The following is a 14,643-nucleotide window of genomic DNA, read 5'->3' on the forward strand; positions in this document are numbered from 1 at the left end:
TTTGTTGTATTTTAATATTGTGTTTGCAAATTCTGTACATTTAATTAAGTTATTGTTAATTATCTATTGGTTTAATGTAAGTGGCTATTGTTTGGAACGAACAATACTAAGGAAGGGGCAGTGTTACAACAGCGGAAGTCACATGATGCTGCTGGTAGTGCATGCGTGAATGAGTTTTTCGAATTATCATGAAGGCCCTAGTGCATTCGAAACGCCCTCTTTTTAGTATATAAGCCTGGCAAGAAAAACCAGTGAAATTGAAGAGACAGATAATTGAGTCAAGCGAAGTAAAGTGTGTGAATCACTATGATTTATAGCGTGTTATAAAGGTTGTTAAGTTTAAAGTGACTGTGGAAATTCTGTATTACAAGAAGTTTGTTTCGAGAAATAATAAACTAGTTGTAATCAAGAAGGGACTTGTATCGAGAAATAATAAACTAGTTGTAATCAAAAAGGGACTTGTATCGCTGAGGTTCCTCAGAAAGAATTTATACCGGAAATTAACAAACAAGCAGATACGCAACATTACATTATGTAACAATACATTCTTTATCTAGCTACTTAAAAAATCCAAGAACATGGAATACAGAGAATCATTTTCTCTGTACAAATGCTTACTTCTTGTACATGTTCTTAGCTAACTAGTTATGAATGTTTTCAATAACATTTGACATATACGCTATTGCTTCCTTGTTGTACAAGTTCTCGTCAGTTAACTCTGGTTATCAATGTTTTCTACAATATTTGATGTATTCACTATTGTTAACTACCTATTGGTGGAATTACTTCTACTTTTAATTGACACTTAGCATAGGTAACTATCATTTTCCCTTCTCTCTTTACGATTTGTACTGGTTTGTCTATCGTTCTTCTTAATTTGGTAATGTTTTTCTTGTTTTCTTTTGGTGGGTTTTCATAAGGGATATAAAATTGTACGTGTTTTGTTCAACCTATATATCTTTTATGTCTTTTTCGTAATAGGTTAACATGTATTTTTTAGTATCTGTTCTTTTGGATAGCTTTCATTTTGTGAGTTTTCCTTTTATTCTCTATCTAATTAACGTTTCGTTTATTTAATCATTGTTTGGTGTACTTTCTACAGTAGACTATCGTTTTATGTGATTTCTATAATAAGCTTTCGTTTTATGTTTTTCTTTATCTTACTGTTTGTTTCAGAACAGTATATACCTAAGCAATTTGCTATAACAACATTTGTTATTGTGTTTATAAAACTATTACAAACATGTGAAGGACGATTATACCGATACTTGTGATAAAATACAATGAGTATCATTATTATATTTCTACCACTGCATTCTTTATCTAGTTATTTAGAAATTTCAAGACTTAGAAGATACAGTACGAGTGTTCTCTGTACAAATGCTTGCTTTTTCTAGATGTTTTTATCAGCTAACTCAAGTTTTGAATGATTTCTATAACATTTTAAATTTCACTATTGTTTGTTTGTTCTGTATGTTCTTGTGAGCTAACTTTAGTTTTCTACAAGATTTGACGTATTCACTATTGTTAACTATCGTTGGAATGGATTCTACTTTTAACTGCTCTTTGCTATAGCTAACTATCGTTTCCCTTTTCTCTGTTATTTATTTATGATTTTACTGTTTTGTCTATCGGTTTGCATGTTCTTTATAAGTTGGTAACGTTTTCATAAGTGATATAAAGTTTTACGTGTTCTCTCAACCCATATATCTTTTGTTTGTGTTCTGCATGGCTTAACATGTTTTGTACTAGTATCAGTTATTTTGCATATTCTTATGGGCTAACTTTTATTTTGGTAGTTTTTCTTGTATTTTCTATCTAACTAATGTTTCATTTCTTTTTATATGATTTAATTTTTTTCTATAGCAAGTTATCATTTCACGTGTTTTCCTTTCTCACTGTTCGTTTGGGTTTTGTTGTAGTTCTGTTGTTATTGGGTTTTCTGAGGTAAGGATTCTCTTTTAACTCGTATTCATTTCTCCCTACATCTTTAGAAGATCTATGCATGGCCCCTTTTTACGGGAAAGTTTTTGAGGTCTCCTGGAATAATTGGAATTGAGAGTAGAATCCAACCATTTCCATATTTCCCTTTTCTCATTGGTTACACATTTGTTGCAACCTTCCCCAGCTCTGTCCCCGTATCCCACCCGCTTCTTTCTCTCCCTTACCTGTTCCTTAATGGGATATTGTTGTTCATTGCCAATGATACTGTTGGGATCGGGTCCTGTAGGGGCCAGACTGCTTCTTTTCACAGATACTTGGGAGACGTTTACCATAGACCCAGAGGTTCTTTGGGTTTTTATCAAAATGACTCTCTATTTGTTTCTTTTCACCACTTCCCCTATCGCCTTTCCCCAGTGGTTCAGGACCTTCTCCTCGAGTGTTATAGAGCTAATAATTCCTACTCTTCCAGGTTCCTATTCCTGCCTTTTTGCATTCCCCAAGAAGACTGAGGATTGGTGTCTTGTTATCGATCTCTTCTTTCTAAACCACAATATGGAAGTTCCTCGTTTCACCATGGTGTTTTCCATATTTTTATTATGGGGATTTACTCCAGGTCTTTGGTCTGCTGCTTACCTTCATATCTTCAGTTTCCCCGTGTCCTGTTTTTATCATTGCTTTGTTCATGGGGAATGTGTATATTGATTCTGGGTTCTTCCTTTTGGTTTGGCCTCGGCTCCCTATTTTAGTCGGGTGGTCAAGGCCTTTGCTCGAATCCATCATTCACATGGACTTCATTTCCATCACTAATGGATGACTGACTCCTTCACTTTCAGCTTCTTCAATCAACACTCACTTCCTCTTCAGGGAAGCTGCTTGGGTGAGTTGGCTGATCGAGGTGCAAAAATTCCCTCTCACACTGACTCAATACCTCGTTCATCTTGAGGTATTCTTCAATTCCCATCTCAGTCGAAGTTCAACCTTCTCCGATTTGAATGCATTCCACGGAGTTTACAATTCAGAATGTTTACTCCTCACCTTTTCTACTTGCACAAGAAGTTCGTTTTCTATTGGGAACTTGGGCTTCCTTGGAGGTCCTTCTTACCCTTGGCCATGCTTACATGAGGTCTTTTGAGTTGGTATGTCATGATCAATGGAACCTCACCAGGAATCTCTTGAATTACCTAGTATCTCTTCCTCTTTCCCTCCAGGCTCATTTTTCCTGGTGGCTGGACAGTGACAACAAAACAGCTGGTGTTTATCTTCTTCCTCTCTGAATGGAAGTGCATCTTTCTATGAATACTTACTTCCCTGTTGAGCTGGAGAGCACATTGTGACACCAAAGAGATCTCGGGCCATTAGTCTTTAATCAAATCGAGTTTTCATATCAATCTTCTGGAACTCTGGGCAATGGTTCATTTTCTTCCAGCTATGAAGAGCAAAACAGTAATGATCCATTCCGACAACTCTATGGCTCTTTCTTAAATAATTTGACAAGGTGCACCCAGTCGTGGTCCCTGTGTTATTACACATTGACCTGGGCCCACACCCATTTAAATCGTTTGCTGGCTTGTCATGTCCCAGGTGCTCTCAATATTGTTGTGGATTGATTATCCCATTCCAACAAGCTTCTCCCCATGGATTGGTCCCTCAACGCTCTGGTTGGCTGGACACTTTTGCTACCCACTTGAATAAAAGACTGTCTATGTTCTGGTTCCTTGTTCATCACCCATCACCTTTGGCAATAGATGCCTTCAGTCGAGATTGGATGGGCCTCTAAATTTATGTATATCCCCATCCTTCCTCCCAGGATCCTATCCATTATCCAAGCCACTATGGTCGAGTCCTTCTAATGGTTCCATTCTGGCCAGCTCAACCTTTGTTCCCACTACTTCTCCCTCTTTAGTTTTCACCCCATTACCTCTTCCTTCCTCCCCTTCCCTACTCCAATAACTTCATTTGGCAGTGTTTTGTGCATGGCTTTTGTCTAGGCCCTTGTGAGAGGTTCCAGACTTTCCACCCACTTAACATCCCTTCTTTCCCACTCTGTCAGTGTTCCAACATAAGTGGCATATTTTTTGTCATTGGCCTTTTTATTGGGGATTTATCCCTTCCCCCTTCTGTCCCTCACCCATCCAAATTTTTTACCTGGCTTTTCAACAATGGTCTTTCTGTTTCAACCATTGCCAGATATAGAGCTGCATTATCCTTTACCTTTCGTGTTTTCCAGTTTCTAACATATATATTTTCCTCTCCTGTTATTTTCCTCTTGTTTATTCCTTTTGTCTTCATCATACACCTCGACCCACATCCTTACCGGATTAGGATCTTAATGTTGTCCTATATGCTCTTTACCTCCCTCTATTGAAAACATTGGCTTCCTGTTCCTTATATCACCTATTCTTGAAAACCATTTTGCTACACCTACGGATATCAATGGTTGGATGTCTTGCATCTTTTACCAAAAAATTATGTTCTTTATCCTGATCGTACCTTTCTCTCTAAAACCTCATGTGAAAGTGATGTTGCCTTTACTTCTACTTCCCTTCCTTCAAATTCCCATCTATACTCCCATACTGATCTCAATCATCTCCTGTATCCAATTAGGGCTCTATGGTATTATGTGGCTTCAGTGGTTCCTATTCCAGATTGTTTATACACCGGAATTCTTCAGTTTCCCATAACCTTTCTCCTGTTACCCTGACTGGCTGGGTTAACAACTTATACATACAGCCTATTCTTCCTTGTCTCCTCACTCTCGTCACTTTTTCCCTGTTTCCTCACATCCAATTAGTCACTTCACAATATCTTTGACTGCTCATCTTCATCACCTTTGGACGAGATTTTCCAGACTGGCATGTAGACCACTCTTCATATATTTATGTTACATTATTTTCATCATCTGGAAGTTTCCTTTTTGGTCAGATATTGTTTACCTTCTGTAGCCATCCTTAACTCATCGGTTCATCTGTGAGTCGATGTCTTTTCCTAATATATTTTCCTCTTACAGGGCCTCCTAACATTTTTAAGATCCCACTCTGTGGTGAATGGCACCTGTCCAGGTATACTAATTGTTAAATCTGCACTGTACACCCATTAAAGTCACTAACGTTCACTGTTAAGATGGGGAGTTTTGCAAAACCCCTTGTAGGTTCATCCTTGGTGTGTGTTGCTTCACAAATCTGTGGTGAATGGTGCCTGTCCAGGTATACTAATTCTTAAATATGCATTGTACACCCATAAAAGTGACTAATGTTTACTGTTGGGATGGGGAGTTCTTCAAAACCACTTGTAGGTTTATCCTCGATGTGTCTTGCTTAACAAATATATTCATCCTGGACCATCCACTCATGAACTAACATGAGTAAAGCAGAAGAAGATTCCTGCCCATCCTGCCATTCCCTTGTCTGCTTTTCAAAACAGGGTTTTGCAGTCACCAATTGTACTTTCTCCGGTACTGTGTTCCTTCAGACTTTCCAATGTGCCCCCTTTCTCTAGTGAAGTACTGGAATTCTTACCACTTACCAGCTACTAGCTGCTGGGTGGTGAATCATGAAGGCTTCTTCCAGCATGTGCTCAATTACACTCAGTTGAGAGTAGGATGGTAGTGTTCTTTCAGTGTATGTGCTGTGACTATCCACTTACTACAGATCTGATGTACGATTCCAAATTCTGTATGGTAGGAAATGAATTTTTCCATCACATCCCAATATGCAGTTCACCCTTTTGACTGGGAACCCTCCTACTGCTGCCTGGATATCGATTTCTGGGCGACTGGTGTTGGTTTGAGTTGGACCAATCATCATAAGTCCATGTGTGAATGGGCTGAGACCCTCCTCCCAATATGGAATGGATGATATATTCCCAATGCTGCATGGTTTTGGAACTGGAGTTTTCTCTCCATATTGCATTTCCACCTTCTTACCATTGTCCGGATGTTGGTTCCCAAGGAAGGGGGGGGGACAGGTATTGTTCATGTTGGATACACTCACACATGATGGCTTGGGTTCTCGGAATGGAAGTACTTCATCTCTTCTGGTTCCCGAGTCTGACGTGAATGGTAGAGGACCCTCCTACTGTGGCCTAATTGATCCAGTCACAGAGCCACTGGTTTGGACTGCAGTTGACCTCTCACTTATGGTCCACACTACTCTACACCAATGGTACCTTTTTTCATTTCGCATTTGTCTCTTTTCCACCCATTTTGCAACACATTAATTCATCAAGGGCAAAGAGTATATCTTGTTCAGATGTGGTTCAGTCTCCTACGAATGTGTTTCCTCTACATAGATGGCACAGTCCTTGGGATACTATTCATCTGCTTTCGGAAGGAGAGTCATCTAGGTAACTTTAACACCAGTCTCTTCGCCTGGTCACTGTAGGATTTTAGTTATTTTGTAAGTGGAGGTAAGATACAGTATTGGAAGTTAATATTTTCCTACACTGAAAATATATTTTTGATAGATTGGGTTTTACTTCACAGAGGGAGATAGCTGTGCTAGGAGGGTGTGTTGTACTCCTATTGGTGCAGGGTTATAGCATGCTTATTTGCATGTTACAATGCAGCTACACCACATGAGGTAGGTAGGAGCATAAAGGCTAGTGGTGAGTGAAAATTTACACATATAAAGGATAGTACAATTTGAGGAAAACTATTTTGTGAGCAGAGTTAAGTATCTATCAGAAATTTATTTTCAGTATAGGAAAATATTATATTCCATTAAAAGGAACTGGAAGGATTTTGAAGAAATTGATTTCCAGAAACAAAACTGCCCAAACTTTATAAGGAAAGAGTCAAATACATAACTGAAGAATTCTATGCAAGCTACATATATTTAAAGATTTATTTTATTAACTTCACAGTTTGTTTACAAAACATTAAGATTAATATCTTTAATACAATATAGATGAGCATCACTACAATAGTATATTCCTGAACCACAAAATAAAATTCATGTGCTTTTGTTTTGAGCATTGAAGAATTGCAAAAAATAAAGATTGTAACACAAAACTATTACCATTTTTGAAAACCTTCATTAATGGCTAACCATATGATCATCCTATAGTTGCTCATTATCATACAAACCTATTCTCTGTTAACACAAACTAATTCGCAGAGATCTTGCATGTAATAGGACATGAAGTTTGTTCATTTTTAACCCTCTGCTGTTTCTACAAATATTGTTCACTTTTATGGCTACTTTAACCCATTGACTGCTGGTTTACTGTATAGGTATGGTGTTCTTCCAGCAAATGAATGTGATTGTGCTGTATACAGTGTACAGCTTGCAAAATTCTGCATGCATTTAGAGCAGCTACAGTCAATGGATAGGTTTAAAAATATAGATTGCAAAATATTTAATCTCGTAGACAGCTACTTACCAATGGTTAAAACAATGTTTAATTAAGACATTCATAAAAAAGTATCTAATGATTCACTCTTACTGTTCATATAATGTTCAACATATGGCTTTCAGAAATAACAGCATAGCTTACTTAAATATCTCTTTCACTAAAAATAAAAAGATAAAGAATTTCTTAGTATTAAGAGAAAGTAGCTGAATACAGTAGCCTTTATTAAATTAACATCCTAAAACTTTGTGATTTTTATACTAATGTGAATGTGCATTATCAGATGTGTCATAAAGTCATATAAATTTAAAAAAATTAACACCTAAATTATGCAAAAAAAGTAGTTTCTATTTTTGGAATAACTTTCTTAACTATCAGTTTTATCATCATTAGCTTGTTGAATGTTTTTATAACAGCTTTCAATAGGACTGTAATCTTGGACACCTGCTATACCCCATGGCTGTAGTTCTGCTGATCCAAAAAACATAAACAGTGTGCCAGTAAAGAAAAACACACAAGCAGAAACATAGAAGACAATATTCCATTGATGAAGTGTTTGCTAAATTGATATAAAAATATAACAGTATACATTTATTAGAAGCTAAATTTTCAATCCTTTCTTTATAAAACACTTGCTGAAATGAATAAAATTTTAAGCTTCTAGTATAACACTGTTGGTATTGTAAAGTTATTTTTAGATTTTAAACTCATGAACTTATTTTACAGTATCTCAATCTATATCCCTTTGTATAAATGTAATCAGTTACTCCATTTTATTACAATTAAATTATAACCTTCCAGTTTCAGTTTTCTTACATAAGGAATTCTACAATAAAACAAAATGTCCATTATTCAATTTTTACCTTATGTTCAGTTATAACTCCCACTGCATATGGAGCAAGGATTCCAGCCAAGTTGGCCACACCATTGGTCATTCCCATCAGTGTTCCTAACACAAAATATTTGCAATAAACTACAATTTATTGATGACTCCCTATTATCTATGTATGTGTATATGAAATCATCAAATATTTAACTTGTAAAAATGCTTAAAAATTTAATCTCTATTTTTTGTATGTCATTCATAGTGCAATTTATTATGAGGTTAGGTTATGAAAATACTTGTTGAAAGTTACATTACAATCAGGTCCAAAATTCTGTTCAACTCATTACTTCACATAATGTGATAATGTTACAAAGATATAATGGCTATATACTATAAAAAATTACTAACATTAAAAATAATTAGGTAACTTACTTATTGTAAACAGAAATTTCACAAATTTAAAAAAACAAAAAAAGACTACCTGGAAACCTGAATTACATGAAAGAACAACATAAATATAATACTTTACAACAGATAAATCTCTCAGTTTTTAATTAAATGGTTTTAACTTGATAACAAAAGCTGATGATGCCAATTGATACTGATGAACTTTTGGTTATATTCAATCTTAAACTTTCTTTAACACGAATAAAGTTTTCAGTTTTCTATATATGTGTGACATAAAAGCATTTATACTAACCAGCAAAGTCAGGTGCCATGTCCACATGTGTCACCATGAAGCCAGAAAAGATGAAACCATTAAAACCCATACCAAGTACAAACAGTGAAATACTTAGCATATCGTTACAACCAGCCCAAGTTACACCTAACAAACATATACCAGAGCCTGCAAAAGCTGAAAAAAAAAGATGCATTGAAATAGATTAAAAAAATTGTGCAGAAACAATAGAGCCACAATATTTTTTTATTTTATGTATTCTTACAAATAATATATATACTTATCAAAGTCACAAAAAGCACCTGTCAATGTTATGTTTTTAAAGTGAGCTGTTTCAAGTATTTCTAACATTGTTACATATAGAAGGATTAGTGTTACATAAAAAGTGAACTAAGAAAACTCAATCTTGAAAAGAAAAAAGGATATAGAAAATTAGCTTGGTTGATCTAACAGTACTTTTATGCAAAAAGGAATATATTTTGTTATATACAAAAGAATAGTTACAAACAGAAATATAACATTATTTTATTCCATATTATCTAATAAGTTTTGCAATAAAAACTAAGTAATGCTTACCTACAGAATTGCATATTTTTCTTACGACAGTATTACTAAATAGTTGTTTTTTGCGTACTATATCAGCTGTGAATCCTCCAACCCAACTCAAAATGGCCTGAAGGAGGTATGGAAGAGCAGACAAAACACCATTCTGAAGTGAAAATGTCTATGAGTAAACTTAGAAGCTACTAAGAGAACAAAATGTATGCAATACTGTTATCACAAAAAAAAATGTTTAAAGTTACTGCTTTACAAGATTAGCCAAAAGCTATAAACAGAGTGCAAAATTAATGTGTGCCCAGTGTCCAATATTCCTAAATATTACATTAAGCAAGAAAGAATTTTAACTGATGTGCTAAGGGTTGACAGGAAAAATATCACAGCAATGGTATTATACTAGATAAAACATTTCCAACCAGTGTAAAAAGTACTCTGAACACTAATTAAAATTCCATATTTTGCACCATGAACTTACCATTTTGTGGCCCAAAACATTTAATATGCAGGGTTTCTTTTGCTTACATATTCTATTTATTTGTAGATCATTTGACTAACTTCTGTTAACTTGCCATACAAACCATATAAAGAATTTTCATATAAGTTTACAGGCCACTGCTATGCTAAATAGCCCACCTTAATCCATACCATGGTATTTTCAGTTAAAACCTATTTCCCAAAAGAGTACATTACACGACATTCGGTACGATATATTGCAAAATAATACTGAGTTCCCCTAAAAGTAATTGAGACTCTGCTAGGAAATAATCGAACTGGACATGATGTTTAATACATGATGAAATCATCTTTATTTATACAACACAAAGTAACAGCTTATGTGTAAACTGATGGACAGTCAACTGTACTAAAGTTGTGAATTGATCAAGCCAGCTATACTCTGTTACATACTACAATTTCAAATAGCCTAAAACTGTGTTAAATGATAATTTAAATTTAGAAATTAAATAAACGTCCACATATATCCAATTTATGATACTTGCCAACAAGATTGATACACACAGTTTCTTTTTTTAAAATAAATATATCTTAATATACAATCAATAATACAATTTACAATAACAGTTATTACAAATAATGATCTACAAACTTACAAACAATATTGAGTCTCCTTTCTGGTCTGAAACTTCCTTGATGTCTTATCAAGGGTTCACAATGAGCGAGTTAACTTTGGAGTTTATGTAGGTACAGCTAGCTCTGTGTCCTTCGTTGGTTTGTATGCCGTGTTATCCATCGCTGAAGTTATATAATGTTTTCGTAAAAATACTAATGTCTGATGTGAATCTGATGAAGTTAAAGGGTTTGTAATATTCAAAACCTATAAACGTTCTTGGTCAAATGTCTGAAGTCCCCAATTAATAAGCATTATAAAAATCACAGTTATAGCTTCCTAGGTTTATAGCAAACCAATAATATATACTGTTTCTTGGTGTGGCGTGTTGGTTACATTTATAGGCATGAGGAGAGTTTCTAGAAATTTCAGCCTGCACAACAATACTGACGATACACTAGTGTTTACGTACACACATATATTGTTGACTCTTACACTCGAGAATCTTCTACAACATTAGTGAATAGGCAGAAATTTTGCAATACAGACTTAACAGTACAAGTTATGTACATTTCTAAATATAAGTTTAACTTAAACAAACATCAATATTAAAACAGATATATGATAGTAAATTCATCAAAACTCCCTTGAGATATATTTCCAAGCTGACTAATTCACTCAAGGTGATGTTCTAAACTGACTATTACTTAGCAATTAGCATTACCCACATGACTGGTCATTCTCACTCAACTATAAGAGGGGTTGTAGTCTTAAGACATCACCTGAACTCCCATTGGAGGACACTGATGTTAACATTCAGGCACAAGGTGCAGCTCTACAGCCATAACCCCCCTTAGCAGAACAGGTGTTATCTCCATGAGATAAACAAAAAAGTTTGAAACATTTTATAAGGAGAATCCACATGATATAATTAAATACTATACTTTTCTTTCTTCCTCTCTTTCATGCTTTTCTTCAAGCTGAAATTAATCTTAAACTTTAAAGCCAATCATATTTACACATAACAGACAATACAATCACTTAGCAAAGATACATTAGCTACATTACTACAACGTTTCTTAATAAAATAAACACAATCATACATGTATAGTACAAATCATAAAACACAATGCTCTCTAAGGGCTAGGTAGTGCTTGTATGTTCATATAAAAGTACAGCAGAAACAGTTAGTTTATGGTTGATATGGAAGTTGCCAGGACACTGGTTGATCTCACCATTGTATCAGTAACTTCAGTTACAGTCACCACTATTGCCTTCTCTCTGGTGAATAGTGACAGACTAGGTGTCAATGGAGAGTCAGTACATCTCTCACTATGTTTAGGTAGCCATCTCTGACCTTGCTACTGGCTTTGTTTAGCATATTTAAAAGGTGAACTGAATTTCTGTGTAAAAGTCCCCTGATGCTGCCTGACTAGGCTAAGGAATAGTGGATTGCACAAGTGTATGTTGTGGAGGGAGTTAGTATCTCCGTGTACACAAGTGGTGTTCATTGAATTACTACAGATGAGGTCTAGTATACTGAAGCCCATAATAGAATGATAGAGCCAATGCATGATAATATGCAGTTTCCTGTCCAGTAAAAGAGTCAGGATGAGCTCAAATAATAATCTGTCTTATAAGGTGTGATATCTCAGTGCTCTATAATTACAGGCAGTCAATTATCCAGTTTTCTATTGGATCATTGACACAGTAAGCATTGTGAAGGTGACTGAGGCTAGTCGGATCACTAGTGTCACTTTCATCATTCTAAGTCTGAGAATGAATACATAGTTGTCAACACATCTGTGGTCAATGGTTGAGGATAATACAAGCAATATGGATTCAACATTGAAACTGATGAGTTGGAGAATGTTGAGTGTGCTATTTGGTATTATCTCAACTTGGCTGATAAGGAGGAAGATGGTTGAAAATAGTATTTGGTTGTTTAAGAAGAGTAAGATGAGGAAGCATCTGCAGATTAGGTGTAAAATAGCTTTGGTAGTAGTTGGCGAAGATGCCAACCATAAGACTTATAAGGCTGGGATTAACTCCATCAGTAAGAAGTCATTCAATAATACCAACCTTGGAACAAAGAAACTATACACACATTATAACTGTTCATGTTCTTAGTGTATCTTCATGAAATCACAAAAGCATTTAGTAAGTATTACAAGTTTGTTCTGCACAAAAATCAGATTTTTTATAAAGTATTTTCACTTAACATCTGCCTATGAATTTCCAAAGTCTTTACTGAGTTAGTCCGAGTGAAAGGTGATTTTCATGGTAAGAATATAAACAGTTATTTTCCACTTACAATTTTCATATTTCTTTAAACATAACCTCTAGAACATCTTAAATGAATATCAAGTGTTTGATAAAACTTTTTCTCTTATTTTCTCTACCCTGACACTAATTGCAGCAAAATAATCAATGAACAGTCCAATGAAAAGTTGAAAAATAAGGAATGAAATGAATAATAGCAATTTTCTTCTTTGAAAGCATAATGTGTTTCAAGATTTTCAAATGACTGATCTTCACAATTTCTACTGTTAATCCTTCCACATCTGTTTTCTTTTAATTTTCTGGTTTTATTGCTGTACTTTGTGCACAATGGAGCAATACCATAGTTGCTGGTGATTCCATATATAAGACAATTCTGGATTTTTTGAGCAAATTAAGTGCATTTCTTTGAGGTTCAGTGTATAGGAAGACCTGTATTGTCAAGCAAGTCTAGGATTTTCATTATTTATTTTCTGTTGTGCATGTTGGTGTATAGAAGACATAATATTACTAAAAATAACTGATCTTATAACACCAAAATGTTGTTTTTATTCAACTATACACTCAACATCTTGCTTTACAGCTTCTTCAGGAACATTCACTAAACACCAACCAAAATTGACAGAAGCTTTGTACTGTCCATTAGGAAAAAGGAGGGATAGAACTTGCATTGGAGAGTCCCAACAAAGGATGCTCTGGGGACACTGCAATAGCTGAACCACGTTCCTTATTTTGAAAAGTAAACTGGCCCCAATTTATTCAATCCAGGAGTCAGCAGGGATGGGCAAAAATCTCCTAAAGCTTTATCCATGATAGTCCATGAGTGGCAGTCCAGTTGTATATATTATTTTTTCCCACCCAGAAGGTAACAAAGTGGTCTTATGGAACACCCCATCTCAACAGAGCTTGTTGCCACCAGGAAAGTTTTATCAGTTGACTGGTAGCTAGTTCAGATCTGGAAAGAAGCATACCTGACCAGACAACACCCGTCACTGATTGGGAACCAAATGAAATGAATATGTGTGTGTGCATAAGCACATCTTGCTACATCTGTCCACTTCTTCAACACAACAACTATAACTCAACCTTATGAGTGAATACAATTAAACAAAATTACCACATAATACTGCAGGCTTAGTGACATTTTCAATATTCACACATACTTCAAGCAGAATTGTTACACAAAAATCCATGGTCACACACAACTAAGCTGTGAATGCTAATGAATACATTAGTGTCCATAACTGAAAGTTATGATACTATTTAATCACATGTGTGTTTTAAACCAAACCACCATGATTTAACCCTTTACCTGCCGTGGCCATTTTGATCTTATCGTGAGGGCAAAATCACATTTGTAAATTAAAAAAATTATAGAGAACTTACCTTTTATTGGATTTCAGATTTTATTTTTGTAAGTAGTAGCATAACATTCAATTATTTGTACAAAATTGTATTATTTAATGAAGTTTAAAGAGGAATTTAATGAAAAAAATCCTAAAATACGTTTTAGACTGTAAATAAGTGCCTTCTAAGAAGAAAATATTTTTTCAAAAATTTTAAAAAATATTTCCTTCCACTTCAACACTAGTCCTGCTATCTATGATTGGTATCTAAACCTTTTTCTAGTCTGTTTTCTTTATAAAACAGCATCTGGGTGTGTTAAACCTCAGTTGTAAAACTTTTAGCCAATCCTAGTCGAAGGTGTCAATTTCAGGACCATGTTATTCCAATCGCTGTATCTCACATTTGACAATTCATAGAATGATAAGGAAAGCACGTGACGAAACGTTGTTCTCTGAATTTTAAAATATGAATATGGGTGGTGCTTATTATAGTAATTGCCATTTTATGTAGAGGTTGTATTTAGTACTGGCCAATAGTGCTTTTCTATAAACGTTAGAAAACTTGCTTCTGGAAAAACTGCATGGGATGTACGTG

At 34.9% G+C, this 14,643-nt stretch overlaps 1 protein-coding gene across 1 annotated transcript in view; it reads right to left on the bottom strand.

The window, feature by feature from the left end:
- Nucleotides 1-6,771: 6,771 nt before the first annotated feature.
- The window catches only part of LOC106472531 (putative inorganic phosphate cotransporter), a 45,569-nt gene continuing 37,697 nt past the window's right edge, over nucleotides 6,772-14,643 (bottom strand). The window contains exons 5-8 of the mRNA XM_013933184.2: nucleotides 9,375-9,507; nucleotides 8,820-8,975; nucleotides 8,157-8,242; nucleotides 6,772-7,852 (exon numbers count right to left, since the gene is read on the bottom strand). Coding sequence (XP_013788638.2) covers nucleotides 7,661-7,852; nucleotides 8,157-8,242; nucleotides 8,820-8,975; nucleotides 9,375-9,507 — 567 coding nt within the window. The 3' untranslated portion in view covers nucleotides 6,772-7,660. The remainder of the gene's footprint in view (nucleotides 7,853-8,156; nucleotides 8,243-8,819; nucleotides 8,976-9,374; nucleotides 9,508-14,643) is intronic.

Source organism: Limulus polyphemus, unplaced genomic scaffold (assembly GCF_000517525.1).
Source record: "Limulus polyphemus unplaced genomic scaffold, Limulus_polyphemus-2.1.2 Scaffold5407, whole genome shotgun sequence".
NCBI classification, from domain to species: domain Eukaryota; kingdom Metazoa; phylum Arthropoda; class Merostomata; order Xiphosura; family Limulidae; genus Limulus; species Limulus polyphemus.